The sequence below is a fragment of the Pezoporus wallicus genome, unplaced genomic scaffold (assembly GCF_028554395.1).
Source record: "Pezoporus wallicus isolate ANWC-B61680 ecotype Strahan unplaced genomic scaffold, APGP_CSIRO_Pwel_v1 contig_5418, whole genome shotgun sequence".
Taxonomy (NCBI): domain Eukaryota; kingdom Metazoa; phylum Chordata; class Aves; order Psittaciformes; family Psittacidae; genus Pezoporus; species Pezoporus wallicus.
The window spans coordinates 3149208-3177179 of record NW_026640709.1 but is presented as its reverse complement, the minus strand read 5'-3'; the positions used below and the strand labels follow the sequence as shown (position 1 = coordinate 3177179).

Below are 27972 nucleotides of genomic sequence, written 5' to 3'. Positions count from 1 at the left end.
ACTACCCCTTGTCCTATCACTACAGTCCCTAATGAAGAGTCCCTCCCCAGCATCCCTATAGGCCCCCTTCAGATACTGGAAGGCTGCTATGAGGTCTCTTCTCCAGGCTGAACAGCCCCAACTTTCTCAGCCTGTCTTCATACGGGAGGTGCTCCAGTCCCCTGATCATCCTCGTGGCCCTCCTCTGGACTTGTTCCAACAGTTCCATGTCCTTTTTATGTTGAGGACACCAGAACTGCACACAGTACTCCAGGTGAGGTCTCACGAGAGCAGAGTAGAGGGGCAGGATCACCTCCTTCGACCTGCTGGTCACGCTCCTTTTGATGCAGCCCAGGATACGGTTGGCTTTCTGGGCTGTGAGCACACACTGAAGCTGGCTCATGTTCATTTTCTCATCGACCAGCACCCCCAAGTCCTTCTCCGCAGGGCTGCTCTGAATCTCTTCTCTGCCCAACCTGTAGCTGTGCCTGGGATTGCTTTTTTCAGATGATGGGGAGCGTTTGTAACGTTTTCTAATTTGCTAACTACATTAACCACTAGCTAAACACAAAATTTTCAATAAAAGTTGAAGTGTTTCCTCTATATGTGCTAGAAGATATTTTTCCATAGGTTGAACAACCACTGAGATCAAAGAAAGCTGTTTGGCACAAACTCCTATCAAAACAACGCAAAAGGGCTGTTGTTGCATGTTTCCGAATGGCACCGTTATACAACCTGCCAAGGTAAATGGCATAAAGGTGGTTTTGGTTTGGTGTTTTTTTGTAACTTTTCTTTACATTTCTGAGTGCAAATATGACTTGTGTTTCTTGTGTGTACCCATGCAAGTTTGTTGACTGTGATTTTGTTTAAGAGACTAAAGAGTTGGTTGTCAGCTAATTCCTCGCAGCAACAAAATACTTATCTCCTAACAAATAACCAGAGGGGAAAAAGACAATAGGAATTACATTGCTTCAAAACCAGAATGCTTCATTTTTGTCAGCTGTTACTCTGTATAGTTCCTCAAGTTATCTGTGGAAATTGTTAAGATGTTGCTGTTTCTGTCCCCTTTTTGCCTCTGCTTGCCGGTTTTACTCTTTATTTTCCTGTGTTTGTATTCTTTTTTTTAAACTTTGTATGGCTATTCCTCTCCTATGGCAGGAATGCTTCATTGTCTGAGACAATTTTTAGCTACTACAACTGAGTGTTACATGCATTACAGAGGCTAGTGGTCCAGAGCAGTGCAGAATGATATTATGTACTTGCGTTTTGCTCTACTTCTTACTACCATTGCATGTAAATACCACAAAGTCTGAGATAAAGTGCATCCTGTGCTTGGTTCTATCTCCTGCTCTAAACAGAGTATTAAGACCATGAGGCATTGGGGTCATTTCCTTTACCTTGTTCTTTCTCAACAACTCTGCTTTTTATTCAGATACAGCCTAAGTACATCTCTAAGTTTGCTTCTCACCTTCTGCATTTTTTCACCTTTTATGTTTAATATATTTGTTCAGAGATTGTTTGTAAAGTATTTAACAGAAGAGTTGCATTGCATTTTTAAATGCCAGTCTACATGCTTAATGTTGGCTTAAGGTCTCTAACTGTGCCACTAACATATAGGAAGAGTATTGGGTTTGCACAAGACAAAAAAAGTTATAGTATAAAACCCGCATCCTTCCGTTACAAAAAGTAGTTGTTCTAAACTATAACTTTTTCTAAGTTGTCATAGTACCTTCAGGCAACCTTCAAAGAACCAGAGTAATTTATAAATTTATTAATTTAATTAATAATTAAATTTATAAATTTATGGATTTATGAATTCTTAAAAATGTTAGGAATATATGTGAGCACCAAAATGATAAAAATAGTTTGTCCTATTTTTTTCGTTTTGAAAAAAACCACATTTATTACCTTTGAGGTTGTTGGTGTAATACTTGTCAAAAGGCAAAATGGGTTATGAATCTGTATTTTCATTTTCAATAAAATATGGAGTAATACTCATTGAAGTAGTGCATTCCTCTTTCATTTTCATTAAAACCTTTCTGTTTTAAAAAGATTGATGTTGATTCATAAACTTTATGGTAGATTTTTGAGGTGGAGTTTATTCCTGAGTGTGAAGCAAATCTGTGCAGTTATTTCATCTTGTAGATTTTCATCTTGTAGATTCTATAAATGAACTGTCATGAAACTGTTTTAGCCAATTAATTGTGACATCGCAGGCAAGACTTAGAATCGTAAAATCAAAGTGGTTTGGGTTGGAAGGAACTTTTAAAGGTCATTTAGTCCAACCCCCCAGCAATGAGCAGAAACTTTTAGGTATATCGCTCAATTGATAGGTGCAGAGCAAAGTTTTAAAATTCACTGGTTTATAGACACATTTTTTTCTAGATTAATCATAAGATTCTGACAGGAAAATAAGGCTGTCACTATTATGCACCTCTGTCTCCATCATTTAAATTGACTGTGGTGTTAAGACATTTCTGAACCCTAGGGAGATTATTTCAAGTACGGTGTGGTTAATTCTAGGAGCTATATAAATCCCTTTGAACCACAGTTTAATTTTTCCTCATTTTAGTTGCAGCTTTCTATTGGAAATTTGAAAATTTCTGGAGATTCAGTTGGCTTTCATTATAATTTAATGTCACTTCCATACTTTAATTTTCTTCAAAATTTATTCTTATATGTACCATTTCTTAGTAATTCCAGGATGATACTTCAGAAATTAAAATATTTATTGATGCACAGGTGTTTCTTAAATCATAGAATATTTACGCTAGAAGTTAAAGTAATTTTTCTCAGTACTCCCTTTTCTAGAAGTGCCTAAAGATACAAAATAAATAATTATATTTTAAAATATTTTTCTTTTTTTCAAGAAGAAAAAAATCAGTTAAGTTAGGAAATACTAGTTCCTCATGTTCTGTGTTTAACTGATGTGCGTGGCTTTGAAAAAGTGTCTTATGTGATAAATGTTTTCTCTGAGATATATGTATGTATGTTTGATGTTTTAAGGAAATTAATTTGTAAAAAATTTGTCTTACTGTCTGTCTTCTGTATATGCACATAGATACAGCAAGGTTATACATGGCAATTTTTCATAGTTTACAAATTATATTCTTTCTGACTACTTTGTTGAATTTAACTTGTGCCTTTCTTCAATGAAAACCTATATGCTTTTCTTCAGACACAAAATTAGCAATTTCTTCCTGAGCACCTTTCAACGTGTTTGGCTGGAAAAAGTACATGAAAAAACTCAGTATGACAGGCTTATACTCAATTTAATGGTAATGTAACTTGTGGAGAGCCTCTTGCTTATGCACACACTTATTCCTTCCCAGCCATGATTTGATGTTATCATAAAACATGAATTTGTACAATTTTCAGAGGGATTCTGATTGGTCAGTTTTTGGGATTTGATAATAAAATGCCACCAGTAAAAATAAAATGCAGAAGAGCACAGAAGGTTGGCTCAGTAGCTATTCCATTATAAAATAGTATTTCATGTGCACAGTGTCAGTTCAGACAATTTGTATAGCTTTTCTTTGTGTTGCAGGATAAAAGTAAATGAAAAAGCTGCGTGAAACAACATTTATAACTTCATGTAGTGTGCCTCAAAACAGGATTGGCCCCAAAATGTAACATAAAGATGGAATAGTTTGGCCATTAATATATGTAGCATTATTGCCAGGAGCTGTTTTTTCTGTGGATGTTAATTAAATGGGTACTGTGTAGTAGTAATTAATATGCCTAGGAGTTTTCTAAAATTGGTCATTTTCTAGAGCAGGTTTTGTGTATTTCTAATCAGCATCTTTGAGGACATATTAATACTGCCTTTATTTGGAACTGAAAGAAAAGGAGCTGAGGTTAGTCTTCTCTCTGTGGAAGACGGCAACGATTGTTCTGCAGATACCATGGTGGAAAGCACTCGATACTTATTTTGTTGTTTGTGGCCAACTTCTGCTGTCTCAATGTCATAAATCTAGTAAACAAGATTTACATATCCTAGGTGTAAATCCCATTCATCTTTAAATTAGTCTGTTCAAGTGTGTGTTTTTCCCATGCTTGCATTAAGGTTCCAGTCCTGCAGTTTCATATATAATGTATGGTAGCACTCCCAAAGCTTTAAAACCAAAAAGTAACATATATACACATGTATAGAAAAATAGTAATAATATTCAAAGGTACATGCTGGTTTGTCACTGAATGTTAGCTATGGTTTGCATTTTGTTTCACTGACCAATCAGAGGATCAGAATTGTACAAATACGTATCCTTACTAATCATTAACCACCTGAGCTGTTATACTATGTTCTGTTACCCCTCTTGATCTCACTTTCACAACCCCCCCCAGGCACCGTTCTATTAACCTCTTCCTCCATGGCTATCAGAACTATTGGATAGAAACAGAGGAATATTCATTTGAGGAGAAACTAGTTCAGGATTTGGCTGTAAGTACTGACATAATTGGGCATATTTTTCAGTGCCCACTTTAGTGTATATTTCATGTTTCTGTTATAACCTATATTTAATTTTTGTGTACTGTATGCATATAAATTAAAAAATATTATTCCTTATGCTTCATGGCGTAAGGTAATTTTCTGCTGTGGTCAAAAAGGCATTAATCCTGTGATGCACTCTGCATTAAGGTGGTTTATGCCTTCAGATGAACTATGTGATACTCGTTCTTGGGAAGAGAAATGGATTAGATGAACAGCCAGACTATTTTTGTCATTATGGTAATTCCTATGTTCCTATATTTTATTTACTGTTTTTTTAAGCTTGACACAGTTGATCCTTTTCCCCTTTCTAAATTTCTGTTGATACATAATATTTAATTTTAACATTTTCAGCTTTGATCCAAATTAATTTTGCTTTTCCCTTTTTGATACATCATAAGGAGAGGTAAACATATACAGCCGTATTCAGCAAAAATTTATTTGCATGTGTACTTGATAAAAGTGATCAGTAAATTTCAGCATTTTGTTACTAAATATTGATTCAGAAAGCCTACTACTTTTTTTCTCTTCCCCTCTGTAGTTAGTTTGTCTAAAATACTTCCAAAGGGCCTATAGTATCTAAATACCGTGAAAATGAATATATGGCTTCATGGATCATATGAAGACATACCAGGAGATGCTTTGGCATTAGCAAAACCCGTCATGTTGTGTTTATAAAGACCCACTGGTATAGAAGGTTGTATGATATTTTAAAAATCAAAGCTAATGTATTCTTCTCATAGTCATGTGGTCACAGTCTTTGTTGTTTTTTTTTTCCTAAAGGCAGAAATGAAGCCATTAATCAAAACAGTGATTACAATTATTTCAGATTTACTAAAGCAGTAAATTGAACTCCTGTAACCACAATTATTACTATAATTGTGATAATTCGACAATAATTGCAAACCTTGCAAAGGGGTGATTACACATGTAAGGTAAAGGTGATATGCTGTTCTTCTGCCTGGCTCTTTTATATATCAAACTGCCAAAAAATGTTCAAAATTGACAATAAAAGCAGTCATTACATTTGTTGAATCAAGGTTACCTAAATAATATGATGTATGTAAGTATTGTAGCAAAGAGCAGTTTAATTAGGATGTATCTGATGATATTATTATAACAGTTCCATTACCAATAATATTTCTGCTAAATAATCAAGCTGGGATTTTCTTTCAAGTCTGGTCCAGTGGAAACACATAATTTCTGCTGAATAAGGCTTCCCTAAGATTTTCACTGTCTCATTCTCAATACCTTGCAAATGAGAAACTTATAAAGTTAGCATCAATTATGAATAGCAATCAGATATTCTTAACTCCTGAGACATACAGGCATGTAATGTTGCAGGTTATGCTGTAAGCTATTGAGTAAGGTGAATACTGGAAGTTAATACAAATTGGAGAGAATAAAATTACTGAAATCCTGTCTAAGCTTAATTACGTGACTTTTTTCTTACTCATGAAGCTTAATTTATATGTTCTGATATAAATCTTGAGACAGACACTTCCAAAAAAAGATGAAGAGGAAGAGGAAGAGACTGAGAAAAAGCAGCCTGATCCACTTCATCAGATTATCCTCTATTTTAGTCGCAGTGCTCTCACAGAGAGAAGGTAAAAAAAGCTGTCTTGAAAAGCACATTGAGTAAAAGCAACAGTAACTGAATTTCTAGTAGCATTAAAGAAGTGATTTAGCACAACTTCAGTTCCTTAGTGTTCCTTAGTGAATACTTTTTTGCCTCTCAGTTTCATTAAAGTTTTCATGTATTTAAATTCGATATAACCTCTTTATTGAGATAAATATTGACTGTTTTTGAAATTTAAACCCTGGTAAATACCCAATACAGAAATAACTGAGCGTGAATTCTTATAAAAACATAAAGTCTACAGGAACTACTGGTTTATTCAGAGTACCTTCTTCCCCTGGTCTCTGCTGCTTATAGATATGTGGTGATGGTGCTGGTATTCATTACGTTTTATTCAGTATATCAGAAAAGGTTTCATAGATGATCAGCATGAATCTCTTTCAGTGACAGTTTCTGCTTTGAATTCAGACTATTGATTGGAATATGTATTTTTTCTGAGTAGGGTACTTCATATGCTTTTTATGTATGGCTAATGTAATCTTGCCATCTGACTGTTATAATTATTCTAACTTATATCTCCATTATACTTTTCTGCGCCTACAACAGCCAGTGATCCTTACTTATCCAACCTAAGTCCAAAAGTCCATGATGTCCAAATAGACCTCAAAACTGTTTAATTAAAAATTAGACTTGGTTTGAGATAAGAAAATGCATTCATAAACTGATTTTCAAGTATAATTGTGTTTTAAGTAGGTGTGTGTTTCTGTTTTAATAAAATACCCTTTAATAAAACACCCTTTAATAAAACGGTATTTAAATGTTAGTAGGAGTATGACTTCTTTTTATTACTATATAATAATTTTGGTTATTCTTTACTCTTTATAGCAAACTAGAAGATGATCCTTTATATATTGCCTATTCTGCTATGATGGCAAAGGTAAATATAGTATTTCAAGCTCCATCCCTCACTCCTCTCAGGTGCTTCCTATTCATTTTAGATGTTTCCCTCTGTTTTAAGTGTAAATCCTACTTGTAATTCCTATATTTGTAATGAAACGAATGCTGTTCAGTTACATATATATAAAATGAGAAATTTCCTACATTAATAGTATGAAATACCAGTAGGTGCAATCCTATTGATATCACTTGGCACTTTGTTTTGTATGGGATTAACTCATGAGCAGTCGTAACATGTTTGTTAGTTATTTTTATTCTTTGGGTAATTATTTTGGAGTTAAAATTTTAAGCCTGTCAGAAATCAGTTGGCAGTTTTTGCATCATACTGATCACAGCTGACACATGTGAGGAGAGTTTGACTGTGAAGAAAAATATTATGGGTATAAATAGAGATATGAAATAAGAACACATAGCCTGCAGTTACAGGGTGTATGTGTAGTTGAATGAATACAGTGAAGTACTCACACATTAGGGAATATCAGTTTCTTATGTGGATGAGAAAAAAAATTTATAATTATGGGGATTTCAAGTCTTCCCAGCACCTTTAATTGTTGCTTGAAAAAATAATTCTTTGGTCATATTTGTAGAAATACTATAGTAAAAATAGACATATTTTATAATAAGAAAAATCTTGTGCTTTCTCTTCCTAACATAAAAAGAGCTGTGAGGAAGCAGAAGAGGAGGAAGAAGAAGAAAAGGAAAAGACATTTGAGGTAAGAGTTTAAATAACATTTCTTTCTCATTGCCTAATGTGCAAGTGTTTTAACTATTTCTTCTAGAATAAGTGCAAGAATAACATAGTTATTGAGCTGATTTACTAGGCTGTTCATATATAACAAATATGGTGTGTTCTGAAGTTTTGGAATGAAACAATCCATATGGATTATGGAGGCAGATGGCCTTCAACAACTTCAGATTTCTCACAGTTCTGTTTTTTTCTGAACCAGTTCCACTCTGTATTGTGTTCTCATTTTTATTCCCAAACCCAGGAGAAAGAAATGGAAAAACAAAGAACTCTCTATCAGCAAGCTCGCTTACATGATCGTGGAGCTGCTGAGATGGTCCTTCAGATGATTAGCGCAAGCAAAGGTAATATTCTGTGCAGCATTAAAAGTATACATGATCTACATATCATAGGTATAATGCTATACATATATACAATGTATTATGTCATTATACCTATGATGTGTATATCACATATAACTTGTATATGGCAATGAGGCAAAATAAATATCTATTACAACGATACTAGGTAAAATTTCCAGACTGCTTTTCTGGTTGAATAGTTCATCATTGCAAGTTCTAATGACTGCACCCTTGTTTGACAGGGCATACAGGACCCATGGTTATTGAAACACTGAAACTTGGTATCGCTATTCTAAATGGTGGGAACACCATCGTTCAACAGGTAATGCTTTCCTAATGACTGTAAATCTTGCTTGTGGAAAGAAGGAAAGTAATTTTGAGAATTTTAGTGTTACAGTGCCTTTAATTTTAAGCTAAACAGTGAAGAAATATCAGGGTTATTTTAGTACAATAACAATGATATTATTGCTTTCCCGTGACTTGCATTTCAAATGGTAATTCAGAAAGTTGTTATTTCATATAATTCTAATATAGATTTTTTTTTTTCCTCCCAAAATGTACACCTTCCAGAAAATGCTAGACTACCTGAAGGAGAAAAAGGATGCTGGATTTTTTCAGAGTCTCTCTGGCTTGATGCAGTCCTGCAGGTAAAAACATAAATCATATTATTACAGTTTCAATTTTATTCAAGTTGGTGGCTTATCGCTCAGTGCAGGTGGATTTGTTACATTTAAATTACAGGAGTCACAGACTGTAGAATTCTTGTTGAAAATTTTTGGGAATAGAGGAATGGTATGTTAATCTTTTAGAGTATTCTTCCAAAGGAAAAAATAAAGCAAAGACTGTATATGCCTTTGAAGGCTTAGTTTGTAGATGCAGAAAAGTAAACTGTAAAGGCTCCTTTACTGGCCCATGATCTGTCAAATTTTCCACCTGGGTGGTTCTAAGGATAGAGAAAAGCCAACACTGAAGGAGAGACAGGCCAGTGGAGCTTTATCACGCTTTCAGTTTCTCAACATCTCTGATGAGTTACATAATCTCTGTTTCTTCGTTTGAATCCTCTCAAAATATATGTCAGGTTTGTTAGAAATGGCACATCACCAGTGATACTACAGTAGCCCATTCCCTTGACAGACCAGAAGTTCAAGTTAGTTAAGCTGAAGGACTCATATAAAGAAGTTGGGAAACTGTTGGTGTTTCTGATTACACTTACAGTAGAGAACCTCCTTTTTTTAGTCTTTTAAAGTAACAGAAGAGTTCTGAAGGAGTAGACTGGAAATTAGAATCGGAGGAGCTGTGTGGAAGGAATGTGGAAGGAATGGTGACCTGCACTGCAGAAATTATTGCCAAGTAGTTGCAACCTAATTAAATAACATCTGACCTCTAATTTTTACATTTATATAGAACAATTTAGCAAGGATTTGCTCAAACAGGACCTACAGCAATCATATTACCAATAGTGTATGTGTACTGTTCAGGACTTCATTAAAAATGATTTTGATCAAATGACTTGAACACTGACAAGAGAATGAAAATGATGCTTTAAAAATGCTTTACTTTTAATGATGTTGCTAGGTAGAAGAATATGTGACTGCTTTTAACTGAAAAAGAAAATAATCATAGAATTGTATTTGAATGATCTGAATGAAAGTATTCTGACTCAGAATCAGAGATTCCATATGTCTTCTGAATAACATAATGAATAATAAATGCAGTAACAATATAATAGAAATAGTAGTGATAACTTAGTGGAAAAGAGTGTGATGAAGAAAAGTCCTTTTGGCAGGCAAGTTTAAATAAATATAGAGAGTAATATTTCAGGTTCCTTTTCCACTTTTCATTTCTATATGAAACCATGAATGACTTCAAGTGAGGTTAGGTAAGTCGTGAGGCCTGACTTGAGACTCAGTTCTTTCCAGAAATCAACAGTGGACCCTTATTTTCATCACAAGCTCTTTTATTTAATGTTCATTTTAAATAAAATAAGAGGCAATGCATGTCACAGAGCGTCAAAGCTAGTTGTTGAAGACCTCCAGGGATTTCCTAGATGAAAATAATTTTCCACTGTGTACTATAGTGGTTGTTCCTGTTTGTTTTTGGTTTTTGATTTTTTTTTTCTATGAAAGTGTTCTGGACTTGAATGCGTTTGAGAGACAAAATAAAGCAGAAGGCCTGGGGATGGTTACTGAAGAAGGAACTCGTAAGTAGCATGAAACAGATTCCAGTAGTGCTTCAAACATTATTTGTGCTTCCTTCTTTAGCTATAACTGTTATTTACTGTGGCTTGAGTTTTCTGTTGATAAACTTACAATAAGTAATTCTAGGCTTTGAGTTCTGAGTATGATTTATATTTACAATATCTTTAGCAATAATTTTTAAGACAAATGTTGTAACTTCCAGTATTCTTATCTCGTATTCTTGTTATTTTTCTTTGATCCACAGTCATCGTTCGTGAGCGTGGTATGTTTGGGTTTACAGTTTTTGATACTATTGTTGCAAAACTGTGTTGCAAATACAGAGAGAAGTATTTCATTGCATCTTCAAGATATATTTAGATTTAGCTTTATGGTCTGCAGCAGGTTGTGTGCTCAGCTTGGATAAACAGTTTGATGCTTATTTAATAAATGTCATTCATACTTAAGGCATGACATACTTAAGTTACGACTAACAGTTTATTTCTTAGATATATATCCTGTTGTGCTTTTTAAAATTATTTTTTAATTTTTTTTAACCATGGATGCATTGGAGTGCTGAATATTTTGGCTTTGCTTTTTCTGTCTCAGTTTTTCTTTTCATTATTATCAGTTTGTTTCTTTTGAACTGCTTTGTGCTTTTATGATACTTTTACTTGAATTCCAGTTGTAAAGGTTGCTGTAAAATTGTGTTTGGGATATTTAATCATAACAGTTGTCACATAATCCTTGTATTTATATATTTTAAAGGTGAAAAAGTGTTGCAGCATCATGAATTTACTCGAGATCTATTTAGATTTTTGCAACTCCTCTGTGAGGGGCATAACAATGGTAAGTGAACTGAATTAATTTTGGGGAAAATGTATGATGAGTCTCTGTTCTTAAACAGAGTTGAACAGAATGTATTAGATTCTAATGGCTTATTCCTTCTAACTCGTGTAGTGTTCTGAGTGGAAACTGGTATGCCAAGAACTTGAATTGTGGAGTTCAATTTGAATTTTTAAGTCTTAACATAATTTCAGGTCTTATGCCAATTACAAATAGTAAAGTTTTTTGCAAGTCATGTGGGTAACAATTCTTCAGTTGCATTTACTTTTATGATCTACTATAGTTCAATTTCCACCACATAAACGTCTGTACCCAGAAAGATACTTGAATACTTTCTGCATGTCTCCATGAGAACATGAAAAAAACTTGAATTTGTTAATTCCTATATATACTAACCAATCAATCACAAATTGCTTCTTATTTCAGATTTTCAAAATTACCTACGTACTCAGATGGGCAACACCACAACAGTGAATATTATCATTAGTACAGTTGACTATCTCTTGCGTCTTCAGGTGAGGCAAAACCAGAGAAAAATGGAATACAATATATTTGCCTTTTCTTCTTTTTTCTAAAATCACATTTTACTAGAATCAAATGTGAAAATCCTCTCTTCAGGGATATCTAAAATGAAGAATTCTGATTTAATTTATCTCTTCTTTCCTTTTAAAATAGATGAGCTTTCAGAATTCTGTGTGAAACCAGGTGTTTGTTAATTTACTTCATTTTTCACTTCTTTGAGGAGCAGTTAGATAAAACCACAAAAAGTTATTTTCATATTGATACAAAATGCTAAATTTCATCTGCTGCTGATTCAACTTTTGGTGATACAAATGCAAGCATACTGCATACAGAATCCAAAATTAGACAATATATCATTGTTGATTTTTTCTTAGGAATCAATCAGCGACTTCTATTGGTATTATTCAGGAAAGGATGTTATTGATGAATCAGGACAACGTAACTTCTCTAAAGCTTTGGCTGTCACCAAACAAATATTCAATTCCCTTACAGAATATATCCAGGTAAACAAAATGTTTTACTCACAGTACCAACAATGAAGTTCTATGGCCTCATAATATCCTATCACAAATCTGTAAACACTTTTGCTTTATTTTTCTTAAATTTGATAAAGTTACATAGCATCACTGGTCCATTGTAAAGTTAATACTAAAACATGTGAATGGCTACATATTTAATATGATACGATTGAGTATTCATACACCAGATAGCAGAGACCTTGGGAAGCTCTCTCTTGTAGCTTCATGGAAACCTGAAGCTTCTTTTTTTTTTTTTTTTTTCCCTTTAAGGAAGAAATCTTATGAAATAATTAGTTTTATTTGCTCTTATTTATTTCATGTGCTTTTTTTTCTTAAATTTTTTAGGGTCCTTGCATAGGTAATCAACAGAGTCTGGCTCATAGTAGGCTGTGGGATGCAGTTGTTGGCTTTCTTCATGTTTTTGCCAATATGCAGATGAAACTTTCACAGGTATTTTCAGTAGTCAAATAATCTCATTCATATGTTTGTCAAGTGAATGTTGAAAGCTGTAAAGCAGTTAATGTCTGCTACTCACCGGTTGTGCATGGGCCTAATGTAATGTAGAGGCCCAAGACTAAATATCAGCACTAGCATCTTCATATCACTCCTTTCAACATTAATCATCACAGTGCACTCACTTTTTCGAATATCAAACTCACTGCTTCCAGCTCCATTATAACTTTCTGATAATGAACGTGGCAGTTTGTTCAGTTACCAAAACCGGATGATCTGTCAGAGCAGAAACACAATTAAAAGCATTTTAATAGGCTCCCATGCTACAGATAAGTAAGGCAAGATAAAAGCTGGGAAAAATTCAAAGAGGGTGGGAATATGGCAGGCAGTCAACTTGTCCCATTAATCCGTCACAGGCATGGAGCAAGAGGGCAATAAGCAGTGTTCATTTCACTGTGCAGAGCATTGTGGAATCCCAGCCCTCCTCACAGTTTCAGGCTTTTGTGTTCTTTTGCAACTGCAGCTCAACTACCCATACAGTCAGGCCACTGGGAACTGAAGGCAACAGTGCAGTCATTCTCTCACTCTTGTTCAGTGCTCTGCTACCCTCTGAATTACTCATAAGATTTCTACCCACCCTGCAGAAGTCTGTCTGAATTTTCAGGGTACTTAACAGTTTTCGGTCCTTCATCTTAATCACAAGCCCATGTTAGACTTATATTCTGTAGTTAAACTAAATAGTTGTAGTTCAGTTTGAGTGGTAATGCATCCTGCCACTAAATATTCCCTGTGAAGTGAGAAACGGTGAATTCTTTCTGCGATAAATACTGCCAGATGTGCTGAATAATCGATTTTGTGAGTTTTTTTGCTGTCCCTTATCTGCCCTTTTGTACTCCTTAATGCTTTATTAAAACTTATCTTTATGGTATTAATACCTCTGCTGTAGTAAGTTACCCTCATATTGTATAAAATCCCTGATAGTAATCATAATAAAATGACAATGAAATCTTGAGGAATGTGAACTACATTTAGTTTTCCAGATAAATGCAAATTAAAAACACCCTTATACTTTTGTTTTTTTTTTTTTACAGGACTCTGCTCAGATTGAATTACTCAAAGAACTGTTAGATCTGCTAAAGGATATGGTAGTGATGCTCTTGTCACTGCTTGAAGGTTGGACCTGTTTTTGTTTATGGTTGATTATGATTTTCCCAGCTTCATAATGTAAAGTATGATAGCTATGTTAATCTTTCTGAACTGCTTTTAAATCGCCTTTATGTAATGTCAGGAAAAAACTTATTTCACATTTATTTAATAATTATTGTGGAATATACTTAGTCTTGAAAAGAGGACTGCTACAAAAAAAGCATATTGAAAGAAAAATTACAACATTTGAGAACATTTTTGTTTTGTTCTCAGAACAAATATGAGGTTTTTTTTTAAATCTAGCTATGACAAATAACTTCCTGTTTTCACTCACTGTTTAGGCAATGTTGTAAATGGAACTATTGGAAAACAAATGGTTGACACACTTGTAGAATCATCTAGCAATGTAGAGATGATTTTGAAGTTCTTTGACATGTTCCTTAAGTTAAAAGACCTGACTAACTCAGATGCTTTCAAAGAGCACGACCCAGATGGTAAAGGCATCATTTCAAAGAAGGAATTTCAAAAATCAATGGAGGCTCAAAAACAATACATACAGTCAGAGATTGAATTCCTGCTGTCCTGTGCAGAAGCTGATGAAAATGATATGTTTAACTATGTTGATTTTGTGGAAAGATTCCATGAACCAGCTAAAGACATTGGATTTAATGTGGCTGTATTGCTAACAAACCTTTCAGAGCACATGCCTAATGACTCACGCCTTCAGAGCTTACTTGAACCTGCGGAAAGTGTTCTTAATTACTTTGAACCATACCTTGGCCGCATTGAAATAATAGGTGGAGCCAAGAAAATAGAAAGAGTTTACTTTGAAATCAGTGAGTCCAGTAGAATGCAGTGGGAGAAGCCACAGGTGAAGGAATCTAAAAGACAGTTTATATTTGATGTTGTAAATGAAGGTGGAGAGCAAGAAAAAATGGAACTCTTTGTGAATTTCTGTGAAGACACAATCTTTGAAATGCAGTTAGCATCCCAGATCTCTGAAACGGATTCATCCGAGAGGCCTGAGGAAGAGGAAGAGACAGAGTCCTGTTATGTTATGGATATTGGAGATGATGAGGAAGAAGAAAAGTCTCTGGAATCTGCTTCAGCTTTTGCAATGGCCTGTGTTGCAGTGAAGAAGAATGTTGCCAACTTTTTTAAAACAATCACTGTGAAGAACCTAAGGAAACAATACAGAAAAGTTAGAAAGATGACAGTAAAAGAGATGGTGAAACTGTTTTTCTCTTTTTTCTGGCTCCTATTTGTAGGGATGTTCCAGCTGTTCTTTTCTGTAGTGTGGGGGATTTTCCAGATTCTTTGGAGCACTGTATTTGGGGGTGGCCTAGTTGAGGGAGCAAAAAATATTAAAGTGACTAAAATACTAGGGGACATGCCTGACCCAACACAGTTTGGAATTCATGATGATGTTATGGAAGCAGAAAAAGCTGAAGGTGCTGAGCATGGCATCAGAGCTGACCTTGTGCAGTTTGCAAAGGGTGAAAAGGGAGAAGCTGACATCATAACAGACATTTTTGGCATTCATACAAAGAAAGAAGGTGGCTCAAAACATGGTCATGATGCTGGGCTTGGAGATATTGCAGAAATCCTTGGTACTGATATCCAGTCATCTTTGGAAAACACAGTTCGTAAGAAAAAAGGACTACAGGTATGTTAAAGAGATTTTGTATTTCTTTGCAGAAAATAATAATAAGACAAATATATTACTGAATTTTCTAGTAACTGAATTATTTGTCAGTTAACTGATTAATAAATGTTCTTGGTGAGAACATACTTTATAATCTGTATTCTTAAAAAAGTCTTACAAACAAGACAGCAGAGTTTATGTGCCCAGTGTGTTTAGATGTCACTGCAGTAAATTGTTATTGTTCATTTGCATTCAAAACAAAAATTGCTAGCAGCTCTCTAGGCATGGATTTTGCTTTAAATGGGTTACAGTTTTGTTTATTTTGCATACCCCATTTTCCCACAGTATATTTCAATTATTTTTACAATCTACTTTCTCCGTAATGCCTTGTCATTATCATCTTTCTTGTACATGCTTCACTGGTCACTTTTTCCTATTATTTGAAATAATTTTTCCTGAATTTGTTGTTACTATGTTTACCATGTAATCATTCTTTCCTCATATTCTGTTTTATGAACAGTATATTTTGTTCCACTCAGCTGAGCTAAATATAACTTATCATTCTGTTTGAAAATGGATTGAACTAAATGTCAAAACCAAAATGCATTCATCGTATTTGGAAGGCATTATGTTTCACTCTACACTTTAGATCTGTTTCTACTTGTTATTCAAATATATCTTTCCTTTCATTAATCCACCTCTTTACAGTATGCTTTCCAAATATTTTCAGGATGAGCCTGCATTGTACAACTTCTTAGTTCATTATGTCCTCTTCATTTGTATGCTCTTCTTCAAGATTTATTGCCTAGATCAGACTATATATGTCTATTTATTTCTATTATTTATTTATTTATTTTTATGTGTGCACTTAAAAGTTACAGTCTTTTAAAAAAGGGATTTATTCATTCTTCCCCTACCCCTTAGAAGAACTAGGCATTATCAAACGATCACAGAATTACCTTCCACCAGCTTGAGATCTTAGGGGAAACTATTTGTGGAAGTAACACATGCTTTCATTGCATGTACTAGAGGAGTTTCCCATATAAGAGGTGACTTTAGGGTCCTTTGTGAATCTGGGACTTTGGAGCCTGCATCTCTTTGATTTCCAGTGAAGCTTAGTTATTCAAACTATATTTAAAAATGAGTTTACTTTGGTCTTGCAACACTAAGCCTAAGCGTGTTTGAAATCCAGGCTCTGGCTTTGCTGCAGTTAGCCATCTGTAAAATTGTATATTGTTTTTTCCTTATCTCAAGGGGCTGTTATAAACACACACTTAGGTGGTTTTGAGGGGTGCAAGTAAAGGTTTAATCAACCATCAACCTCCATAAGACAAATAGTTTGAAGAAAATATTGCGCAAGTAAAAGTTGTTTAAATAATATTCTGGTTTCGACTGCATCAGTTGATCTTGGCAAAACGATTGGGTTTTGTAGTATCTGATAATTACACAGGTCTTTTTCAGATTTTTGATGCTATCACTGATACACTGTTCTTCGTTTTATATTTGGAATGTAGCAAACTGATGCTCATTTTCTGTATAATCAGTAACTGCACTCAGTCTTCATGAGTGACTGTTGTATTATGGTATGATCTAGATGTAGTTAATTACATTCATCCTCAACTGGTCACATGATCTGTCTGATAACCAGGTATAATTACTTTACATTCTTAAAGGCCTTTTCCAACTTATAGTTGATTCTATGATTCTAAGTTGTTCAGTCAACTGGGCTACTTACAATGGTGGTAACACTATGCTGAAAAAAGCTATCAGAAGAATTTCTGTAATTTTCACTGTTTACATCTAGTCTGAGCTGTCTGTTTTTTAAAATCAAATACTTTAAAAGTGCAAACTGGTATAAAAAATATAATGTGGTAATTATTTTATTTGTATCTTAGAAAGCAATAACTAAAGTTACCAAAATTTTATTTGATTGGATCCATTTTGAGAGTTAAAATACTTTTTGCAGATATCTGAAATTGCAAAAGCTGAAACAGAAAGAAAAGCAGAAGCTGAGAAGGCTGAGTAAGTTACACAATTCCTGTTTGATTCCTTGCTAATTCCTAATGCTAGGTAATTTGTCCAGAAAGAATCCAAGCAATGCTCAGTATTCAAAACACTTTATGCACACTTTGTCTCATCAGTATTCTGAAAACCAGCAGTCCCTGAGAAGCGGCAAAACCATCTCAATAGGCAACAAAATGGTAATCTGATTTTTGTGGCCTTTGACAATTCTGCATATATAAACCTGTGGCCATTGTCTTTTTAAAAATTCCACTAACCACCTTTAAAAATGAGCACCAGTCTTGGAAAAAACTCTACAACTTGTCATTATTGCTATCTACACTTCCACTACTACCCACTATAATTTTCAGGCAGTAATAGTTTAAATAAATATTATTAATGCTGTTTATCTGTTTTCAAGTCCCTTCTTGCATTTTATTGTTACAGAATTGTTTTGATATGATCTGTCTCTCTCTTCAATCCCTGCAGGGATGTTAAACATCATTTTCACTGTTTAGAGCACTTCCAGTAATTAAAAAGTGCACTTCAAATCTTCTATGGCTTTTTTGGTACCACGTATCCAAAGAACCTGTTGATGAGTGTTACTCAGTATGAAGATAATAACTAAGATACGCAATTTCTGAAGCTGTTGTTTCATCTAGGCCATGTTACATTATAATATTAAGTTGGTTAATCTTTAAATTGCTCAAATTACACCTTTTAAAAATTTTGTTAAAAAGATATCACTGGTGGGCTTTTTTCTTTCTTGACTGATTTTGGTCTCCTGATTTAGACACTAGTGGCATATTCAGCACAGCTTCAGTGAAGCAATTTCTAAGTATCTAGGAATTTTCCCAAAATCTCCTGTGCCACTCATTTTTTCTTATTTTTGACTTGTTCACCTCTAGCTTTCAAAGGCAAACTTTCTGAATTGGGATTCTTTCTAAAGGAATGCATTTACAGTACAGAAGTTTGGCTAGGTATTTTTGTTTTGATTGCCTTTCTTCTAGCATGGAAGATGGTGAAAAACAAGATAAAGCAAAGGAAGTACAATCCGAGCAGCTAGAAGAGGGAAAAATAAAGAAAAAGAAGCGAAGGCATGGACAAAAGATTGAGAAACCAGAGGCTGTAATGGCTAACTTCTTCAAAGCTTTGGAAATTTATCAAACAAAAATGCTTGTAAGTTTTTCCTAAATTATTTTGGTCATTGAATTTTTATTTATGTACTATAGAACTCTGATATTGAAGGGAGAGACATCATCATAAAAGGAACATTGGCATGAGTTTTCAAATGACTGGCTGTATTCAGTCCATTGTGATTTTTATAATACTTTAGAGAGTTATATACATAAAGTCTTTATGTGTGTGATATCCCTTATTTTGGTCTAACAGGACAGATTAACCTCCTGAGCTCGTTTTGGGAGCTCCCTATTTTCCCTAAGCTAACTTCTAGAATCTGTAATTCTAATTTCTGTGAGATATTTCTGTATTCTTAAAAACATCAGATGATGAACTCTATGAATCTGTCTCACGTAGTTTATTGCAGTATTTTAGCATTCCTATGCCAGACTTCCTTCTAGAAAGTTTTCCTTATTTCGTTATTTCCTTATATTGGTCTCCCCTGTTGCAATTGCAAGGTGCTTTTTAATCCCATTTACCATGAAATGGCAGAATAGGCTGCCAAGAAATGCCCTTCCTTGTTATAACTGGTGAATAAAGGCAACACAATTATGTATTTATTTTCTTAAAACTTTCTTACCTTGGTATTAGCTAAAGGCTGCTTCTAATTTTCTTTTTTTTTTTTTTTTTTTTTTTTACTTTCAGCACTACTTGGCAAGAAATTTTTATAACTTAAGGTTTCTTGCTCTGTTTGTTGCATTTGCCATCAACTTTATTCTTCTATTTTACAAGGTAAGATTATACATTGTTCTTTAAATGATTTTTTTGTTACTTTCAGAGGAATATTTAATGATCGTTTCAGCGCTTGTTTAATAAAGTCCTTCACCATGAACTAAAGCATTTAGATATGAAATAGTTAGTATTTTAAATTTTGTAACTAAAATTTGTGATATTAAACCTCCTCGGTTTTTATTTTGTTCAGGCTAAATGAAAACATTTATTTCATCCCTCCATTATAGTTGAGCTTGTGTTTCTAGGCATTTTTTCATTTACTCATAGAAATCTGTTACTGTTTGAATTGTTAATCTTGTCATGGGAAATTTGAAATCCAACTAAAATAACTGAAATGTCAAAACTGTTGCATTTTTTCTGTCATTTGTTTTAAAGATACTGAGAGACTTCATCTGATTATTCTCAGTGGTTATATTTCTGCTTTTCCTTAAGAACCCTACTGACTTCAGTTGGGTTTGACTGATCAGAATAAGATTAATATCTCAGTTTAACTACATCAGTTCATATGTTTTAGTTATATTTAATTTGTTTATAATTTTTTTTTCAGGTGTTTCAGGCTCAGGGGCATGTTTGCTTCAATTTATTTTTCTGTGAATTTATTAACCCGTAGTGAACATAAAATGTGTTTTTTGTTGTTGCCATTTTCCCCATTCTCCCATTTCCATGTGGGAATATAATTCAGCTTTCATACTTATTTGTTCCATTTTCTTTGTTGTCATTGCCAGCATGGTTGTTAGTGACTTTTGATTAAGGTATTTCTATACTGGGATTGAGACTTTAATTGATGGGTACAAGCAGGCACAAGAAATGTAAACCAAGAGAGGCCTTTTCAGAGTGTTTTTTCTATATCACCAATGAAGAAGGTTATATATCCATACTTTAAAATTAATCTTAGTTGTTTTTTCCTGAATGTCATGAGTTGCACCACATTCCGGTGTATAACCCAGTGATAAAAATCAGAACATCTTCACTAATTTTATTACAGAATCTTCACAACCTCTGTCCATGAAAAGGAGTAGAATTCACTAAAGAGAACTCCCATCCATAAAAGCCTCAGGTTTCTTTCCTTTCCTTACACATTTGAAGTCCAAAAGAAAAGTCCTCTAAGCTAAGTCATGAAATAAATTACAGACAATATACAAGTCAATATGAGAACTTTGTTAAATTTTAGACTCTAGTATTCAGGAACAATATAGATTACAAAACAAACCCTAAATTCAGACATATTAGATAACCCTGTCATTGTCTGCTTCTTTGAAGAAAATATTTTGCATAACTTTTTCACTGGTGGTTTGTGCTTGAATTTCTCTCAGGTGACAGAAGAGCCACTTGATGAAGTAGATGAAGACTCTAATCTCTGGAACTCTTTTGATGAAGAGGAGGAGGACGAGGGAATGGTGTTTTTTGTTTTAGAAGAAAGTACAGGTTACATGGCACCTGCTCTCAGAGCACTGGCAGTTATTCATACTATCATCTCCTTTGTCTGTGTGATTGGATACTATTGCTTAAAGGCAAGTTCTGAATGTTATTTTTCTAATGTATTATTTGTTGAGGAACATTGTCAATGTACTGAAGTGATTTTTGAGCTAATACGGGAATACCTGTTTGTACCTAGTTGTCGTACAAACGCTCACTATTGGATATGCAGTTGTTTGTTTTCCTCATTTACTCAGTCTGGCAGAGACTGAGCTTTCTTCATACAAGAGCATGTTTTGGATTTGTGGTTAAATCAGTGTTGCCGACACACTCACTTTTTTGGTTATTGCTGAACAGTGCTTGCACAGTGTGAAAGCTTTCTCCTCATTAGCCACTCTGTTCATCCTCCACTGAGTACACTGGGAGGAGGCAAAGGGTTGGGGGTAGGGGGTTGACTTCCAATGTCGCTGCTGGTCAGAGACTCTCTAGGTCTTGATTTGCTTGTGTGAGGTGTTAGTGTGATGTTTGATCTTATATGGTATTATAAAGGGTATTTAATACTGTAGGTAGATATCATGGTTTCTAAAGATGTGTAAGCCATGACAAAGGTGTCCACTGCCATTTTCATAGGTCCCGCTGGTTGTATTCAAGAGAGAAAAGGAGGTAGCTAGAAAGCTGGAATTTGACGGACTGTACATAACTGAACAGCCATCTGAAGATGACATTAAAGGACAGTGGGATCGCCTAGTTATAAATACTCCGTATGTAACATCAAATTGTTATATGTAAGCTGCTTATAAACATAGCTCATAAAGCCATTGATCTAGAATTTTGCTGTCCACCTGTCACTTAGTTCACCTAAAAGAAAGGCATTTTTTTACCTTAGTTTTGATGCTACAGCAGTAGATTCTGATGTGAAATCCTGCATTATCTGTTTATTTAACAAATACCATCTTAGCATGTATATTCCACCTCCTTTTAATTTTTCTAGAATTTGCAAGGATTGTGCACCTTCCCTTACAAGCTCTCTTCAAGACATTTCACGTATTAGTCACTATGGAGAAAGCTTTAAGAAGATCACTTCCTTTTCAGTGACTCAATTTCACATTCATATTGTAGAGCAGCATTCTCCTGCCTTTCTTTCCCACTTCTTTGTAACAAAATTTTTGTGTGAAAAGAGAAATAACTAGTGGAAAATAGCAATCCCAGAATTTGAATAGGTCTGACAGGAATTACTGTCAGGTTGTGCGCACTAGCAAATACGGTAGCAGTTATACACTGATTCTAGGAGACTCACCTGCTCTGTGAGTGAATGATACAAGTATAGGCACAAAAAACATCAGTAAGCTCCAGCAGTCTGTAGAAGCAACACAGACAACTACAGCAAGTCAACTCTCTTCTCTTGAAACAATGCCTTATCTACAGGCTATTTACTCTTTTGAAACAAACAGAATAACGTTTTGGTACTAGTATACCTAGGCTTAGATTACAGTCTTTCCCTAGTAACTGGGTAACTGGAGAGCTTTGCTTGATTTCCAACTTGTTTCTTTAGCGATTGATGGCAAGCTATCTAAACATCCATTAAGTTTATTCTCAACAAAACCAAGCATGAATTAATGAGATATATTGTCAGCTTATCCCAAAAAGACATGCTGTACAGCTTGTTCTCCACTAATCAGACTAATCCTTCCTTCTCATGTGAACTGACTTGAGGTTCAGTGCAGGTATTGTACCATCAGGATAACAACTGCTGGACAGTGCCCAATACTGTGTATATACTGAAATGTGCATTCCAGAACTGAATAAAAGAAGTAATTAAAAAGGCAAAAGAGGTACCCTGATAAATGCAGCACCATTAGATGTTTTTGGTGAGAGAGAAAGACGCAAGCTGGCTACATTAGAGATATGTTTTGCTTAAAAGTCAGAGAAACGAAGGAAGGAAATGACACAGATCATTGTACCAGGAAATACCATCTGAATCACTGAAACCATTTGCCTTTATCTGGAGTAACTTCATTCGAACTGAACTTTTTTATCCTTCTGCATATTTGCTAACCTCCGTGTTACATCTAGGAAGTAAGGAGAGAAAAACTTTAAATTTTGTAGTGTTTCTTGCTAACTGGCATTCTTCAAAACAGCCATAATATACAGTAAGACTGTCAGAATGAGGGATGCCTGGGAACTGCTGTTCATAAGACAGTTTAAGCAAAATGGTTTTTATGATCATGTTAAAGATCTGGGAAATGTCACTGACAAGAGAGAACACTTTGTCCTTGCAGGTCAAAGCTGATGTATTTCCCAGTGCTGTTACTGTTAGCTCTACCTTGTCTTGTTCCAGGACATCAGCTCCAGTAATGACAATATGATACACCTGAGATTACCACTAACCCGGTGTTTGCCAAATGATCTTTGCAATTTTATGGGGTTATTTATTTTAATTTTACTTTATGTTGGCAAACTATCTACTGGTTCCCAGGAGTTCAGCCTCTATTTGAAATGTAATCCAGTGAATTTAAAAGTTATTTATGCTACAAGACTTATTTTCCTCTGAAAATCATTGCCCATATTGATGGTATTGCTAGAAGCAATGACGTGTTTATTTAGGAGATGAATGATATTACACTGACTACCCTGCTATTATGGAGTCGTTAGGCTCGCTAGGTGATAATATTTAGCCTACTGTCCTCTTGTAGCCAGTTGTGTTTATGGATGGGAAAAAGAAAAGGAGATGTTAGGGGGAAGGATGATATTGCAGTAAATGATAACTAGTAACAGCTGTTGTCCATGTAGAAAGAAATTGTTCTTGTAATTTGAAGCACAGTGTGTGAGAGAATGAAATTGTACTAGAATCTGCAGCAACGGACATAGTGTTTTCTCTTTTTTGGGGGGTTGTTTTTTCCTCTAACCAGTTAAATAACTTGAAATATCTTTGCCTATGCAGGTCCTTTCCTAATAATTACTGGGACAAATTTGTAAAACGGAAGGTAGGGTTTTTATATTTCTATTATGTTCAACATGGCAATAAGCTACTATTCAGTTAGCTCAAATATCTATGTGTAATATACTTCTGTAAACATATATATACAAATAATTGAGAACTGAAATTTGTTTTATGGAAGTCACTGTGGTGGCAAATGTCTCGGTGAACAGGCAGCTGCAGCGTAGGTGGTAGGAGGGAGGAAGACAGAAGGCTATGGTTTCCTTCCTAGACTCAGGCATTCAAAATAACTTTGTGCTGCCAATCAGCCACACAGGTCTAATTTAAAGTCATTGTCATCTTTAGGATACAAAGCCTCCTCATGCCCCTAAAAAAAGAAAAAAATGCCAGCTTAAATGATGGCAAATTATACATAAGCTTTCAGATAACAGCCTTTAATGCTTCTATTTTTCTTCTATATGCTCCCCTGCCTGGCTTCCCTGGAGTTCTGACTGTTCTAGTAGTTAATTGTGAAAGACTTTATTTAATTTCTGACAACTGCTGGCTTAAAGCAGGGTGAATGTCACTTAGGACTTTCCCTAAGCAAAAGTTTCTCTTATTCCATTTTTAGGTTATTAACAAATACGGAGACTTATATGGAGCAGAGCGCATCGCAGAACTTCTGGGTTTGGAAAAAAGTGCCCTTGATTTTAGTCCAGTGGAAGAGAGCGAACCAGAAGAGGCATCTCTTGTGTCCTGGTATAATTTCTGAACTTTGCAGACACATTATGTGTTGGCACAACTTCACTGTCAAAGATTTAAATCAGATTTTATATTGAAACTGCAGTGATGTTTTCCTTGGCATGGAAAATTCGAATGGAGAAGTCTTCCTAGTGTGGAAGTAAAATAAAAAAGCTTTTTGTTTGTTTGTTTGTTTGTTCTAAAACGTGTATACTTACTCCTATAAAAGTTAGAAACAAATCGTTAATATGATGCTGACTGATATAGTTGGCCACTCTTTTAGTTTAAACAATAATCAGTGCGGCATTTAAAAGTTCCTTAGGTGTTAAAACAGAGTTAGTTTATAAATCAAAGGACTGGAAAAGTATTGATAAAAAAATATCTATATGCTAGGTATCTAGAAAAAAAAGTTAGATATGTTTTCCTGAACAAATCCATGAGTGAAGATCAGAATTTGAAAGTATCAAAGTCCCAAATGAATTAGGCTTCCGCAAGAGTTTGATTTCCTCGCTACTTAAGGCACACAAGAATAAAGATTTCCATTTGCATGCCATCTAATGACTAATAAAATATTTAGAATCACGCAGTAGGCATTACCTTTTCTCTTGGTAATTCTAGCAACATTTTACACTAGACAGAACACTTACCTCTTAAATTCAAACAAATCAGGTTCCACATTTCACTACTTTTAAGACACATTTTAATTTTTGTAAGTGGAATATTGTAGTATTGCTCTACTGAAATTGTTCCACCAGTTTCAGTGGTTTAGAAACTGTGTATGGGTGCTCAGTTAATGAATACTCTCTGAAAAATGAAGCGCCTACATCACTCAAAAAATAACAGCTAATGTGTATCACTACCTTCAGCAAACAAATGTGATATGCCAAACCCAGTTTGTTGTTTACCCCTATAGAATTCAATACTTAATTTTAACAGTGATGCATATCAAAACCTTTGTATTTCCTAGGTTAAGCTCCATTGATACGAAGTACCACATTTGGAAGCTCGGAGTTGTTTTCACTGATAATGTGAGTACGCTTTGATTTACTCTAAACATGATTGTGTCTTCCACCATCTGCTTTTATTTTAAACAAACATACACAAATAATACTGCATTCCAGAGCCATTTTAAAATAGTGGTTTCTGTGTTGTAGCAAACTGCTTTAATTTATGCTATATTTTTCTTTTTGATTCAAATGGGTATTAAGCACTTCCTCACCATTAATACAGTGTCACCATTCTGAAAGTTAGTTGTACATTCATTTAATTTCATAGAAATCAATCTAGCCACCAAAGGTGTCTTTTCTAAATCAAGCACCATCTATAGGATTTTTATTCTTGAATCATCTGTTTGCTGTGGTTGGTTAATTCTTTTCTTTCATACCTTCTCCTTTGGAAGGACCACACATATTAAAATCCCCATTTTACATGAACCTTCTTTTTGCATCCTCTTGAATATTCCAAAACAAACAAGAAGGCCAAGGTGAATCAAGAAAAGATGTATAAATTCATTGTGCACTAAAAGCACACTGAGCCATTGTCCTTCAGTAAAAGCTTTCACATCAAAGAGGCTTCAGGTTCACTGCTTGTTAAAAGAATAAGCTGTATTATGTGCTTTAGGTTTTCTGGGTGTCTTGGTTGATGTGGTCTTGAGACTTAGAGTACAGTGTCTTATGAGTAATACAATGCATTTTCTCTCCTCCAGAATCAGTATTAAAAATTAAAGTTCTGTATAACAAGGTCCCCAACCAAAACAGTTTTAAGGTAGAAGATTTTGATGTTAATAACATATATACTGAAGACTGCATTTAAATATGAAAAGACAGAGGTTTCAGTTAAGCAATAAACACAGTGGAGATGGTAAGAGACAGAGTCAGACAGTGGTTTTGAACATGTATTACATTCAGACTGTGATTCCTTTCCAACCCTAACTATTCTGTGATTCAAATCAGAATGATAGTACTGCTTTCTTTCATAAACTGAGTGACTAAAAGCAATATTCTGCATCCGAGTAATGCACATTAGCACCTGCTAACATTCTATTGCTTTTCACTTTTTCTGCAGTCATTTCTATACTTAGCTTGGTACACGACTATGTCTATCCTTGGGCACTACAACAACTTCTTCTTTGCTGCTCATCTGCTGGATATCGCTATGGGTTTCAAGACATTGCGTACCATTTTGTCTTCAGTTACTCACAATGGCAAACAGGTTGGTGCTACATGAAAAAGTCTGAAAATGAATGTGTTTGGTAACAGTACTGGAAAAAAAATAATCTTGTGGTACCTAGGAAATACTGGAATTTAATCCATATTAATCATGATTGGATTAAAGAATACATCCCATTATGTCTTGTGCAGCACACCTAATACATGTTAAATCCTATGAAATTATAATTAATAATCTATACCCACAGAGTGCTGCATCATTTTAGAAAAATACAAGAGTATGAATTAGTGTCTCCCCAGCTCTTTCTCTATGCTCAGTGACGAACTGATTAGTGATAACTAATAAGAATTCACAATCTCTCCTTAGCTACAACACTAATAATGATCTGGGCACTGAGATTTCAATACTTAGCTAGTAAGAATGTGCTTGCACGCTGGAATATATTTATATGTCACTTCATCATGCAAAAATCAGATTTTCTTTCAGCAGAAATGGAACAATGGAAGTTTCTTCCCTTATCAGGAAAGCAGTTTCTAAAATAGTGCATTTTTTGGAGGGTTTTATCTCCTCTTTTTTCCTCCAGGATGGCCAAAAGTAGTATTATTTTAAGTGTAGTGACTTATATATTTGCTTTATGAATAAATGTAACACTCAAAACTTGGCATAATTGATAAAACTGTTTCAACTCAAGACAGCTTTTAGTATACATTCTGAACAAGGTAAGATTAGTTTTTCTAATCCTGTTGCTTTTCTTCCTAGTAGATATGAACACTGAAAGCTGCAGATTTTTCAGTTGAAATGTTCACACTGGGAGCATACTGACAGATCTGCAGAAAGAGATAAACTGAGTTGTTCAATAACATTTCTTTTAAAGGAGTAATGGTAAAAGATGTAGCCTTCATTAACTCCTCTCCAGAGCTGCATCTTCTAATGCTATATCATCTAACTTCAACAATACTCTAGTCTTATTGACTTCTAAACTTTTTCACCCAAGAGTTTTATTTGCTTAAATTACTTACTCTTTGGTTATCTAGTTTATTGATGGCTTAGCTAACTAGCTTTGGAATAGAAAATAGATGATGCATAATGTAAGTTAAAATTATTTATTACTTATCAAATTAACTGGTTAGTTTTTTTCGAGTTAGTAAATTTAACTTTTAAAGTAAATACTAGAAATATTGCTTCAGTGATACACAGTTTTTATGCATATAGCTCAGAAAGATGGAAACAACTTCAATTTCTTGATACAAAATCCCTTTGATTTTCATGTGAGAGCAGGGCAAAGTAACACACCTCCAAGCAATAGGGAGACCACAAAGCTATTGTAACTCCTGTCTTTAGTTTCCTTATTGGCAAAGGTACAATATGATACATTTTCAATACTTAAGGCAATAACTGAGCTAGCATATCTCTTCTGACGGAA

General features: G+C 34.5%; 1 protein-coding gene across 7 annotated transcripts in view; it reads left to right on the top strand.

Moving 5' to 3' along the window:
- Window positions 1-27972, top strand: part of RYR3 (ryanodine receptor 3) — a 225034-nt gene that overhangs the window by 190553 nt on the left and 6509 nt on the right. For 5 of the 7 annotated variants that reach the window (XM_057420108.1, XM_057420113.1, XM_057420114.1 and 2 more), the window contains 25 exons: window positions 610-722; window positions 4324-4420; window positions 5966-6075; window positions 6933-6984; window positions 7664-7717; window positions 7994-8093; window positions 8333-8412; window positions 8661-8737; window positions 10217-10290; window positions 10533-10550; window positions 11033-11113; window positions 11537-11625; window positions 12007-12135; window positions 12496-12600; window positions 13695-13776; window positions 14091-15415; window positions 17361-17416; window positions 18406-18574; window positions 19220-19306; window positions 20620-20817; window positions 21353-21483; window positions 23664-23706; window positions 24271-24398; window positions 25348-25408; window positions 26445-26591. In XM_057420108.1, coding sequence (XP_057276091.1) covers window positions 610-722; window positions 4324-4420; window positions 5966-6075; window positions 6933-6984; window positions 7664-7717; window positions 7994-8093; window positions 8333-8412; window positions 8661-8737; window positions 10217-10290; window positions 10533-10550; window positions 11033-11113; window positions 11537-11625; window positions 12007-12135; window positions 12496-12600; window positions 13695-13776; window positions 14091-15415; window positions 17361-17416; window positions 18406-18574; window positions 19220-19306; window positions 20620-20817; window positions 21353-21483; window positions 23664-23706; window positions 24271-24398; window positions 25348-25408; window positions 26445-26591 — 3606 coding nt within the window. Of the gene's footprint in view, window positions 1-609; window positions 723-3157; window positions 3258-4323; window positions 4421-5965; window positions 6076-6932; window positions 6985-7663; window positions 7718-7993; window positions 8094-8332; window positions 8413-8660; window positions 8738-10216; window positions 10291-10532; window positions 10551-11032; window positions 11114-11536; window positions 11626-12006; window positions 12136-12495; window positions 12601-13694; window positions 13777-14090; window positions 15416-17360; window positions 17417-18405; window positions 18575-19219; window positions 19307-20619; window positions 20818-21352; window positions 21484-23663; window positions 23707-24270; window positions 24399-25347; window positions 25409-26444; window positions 26592-27972 lie in introns of all 7 variants that reach the window. The other 2 variants (XM_057420110.1, XM_057420109.1) reach the window with 2 other exon arrangements.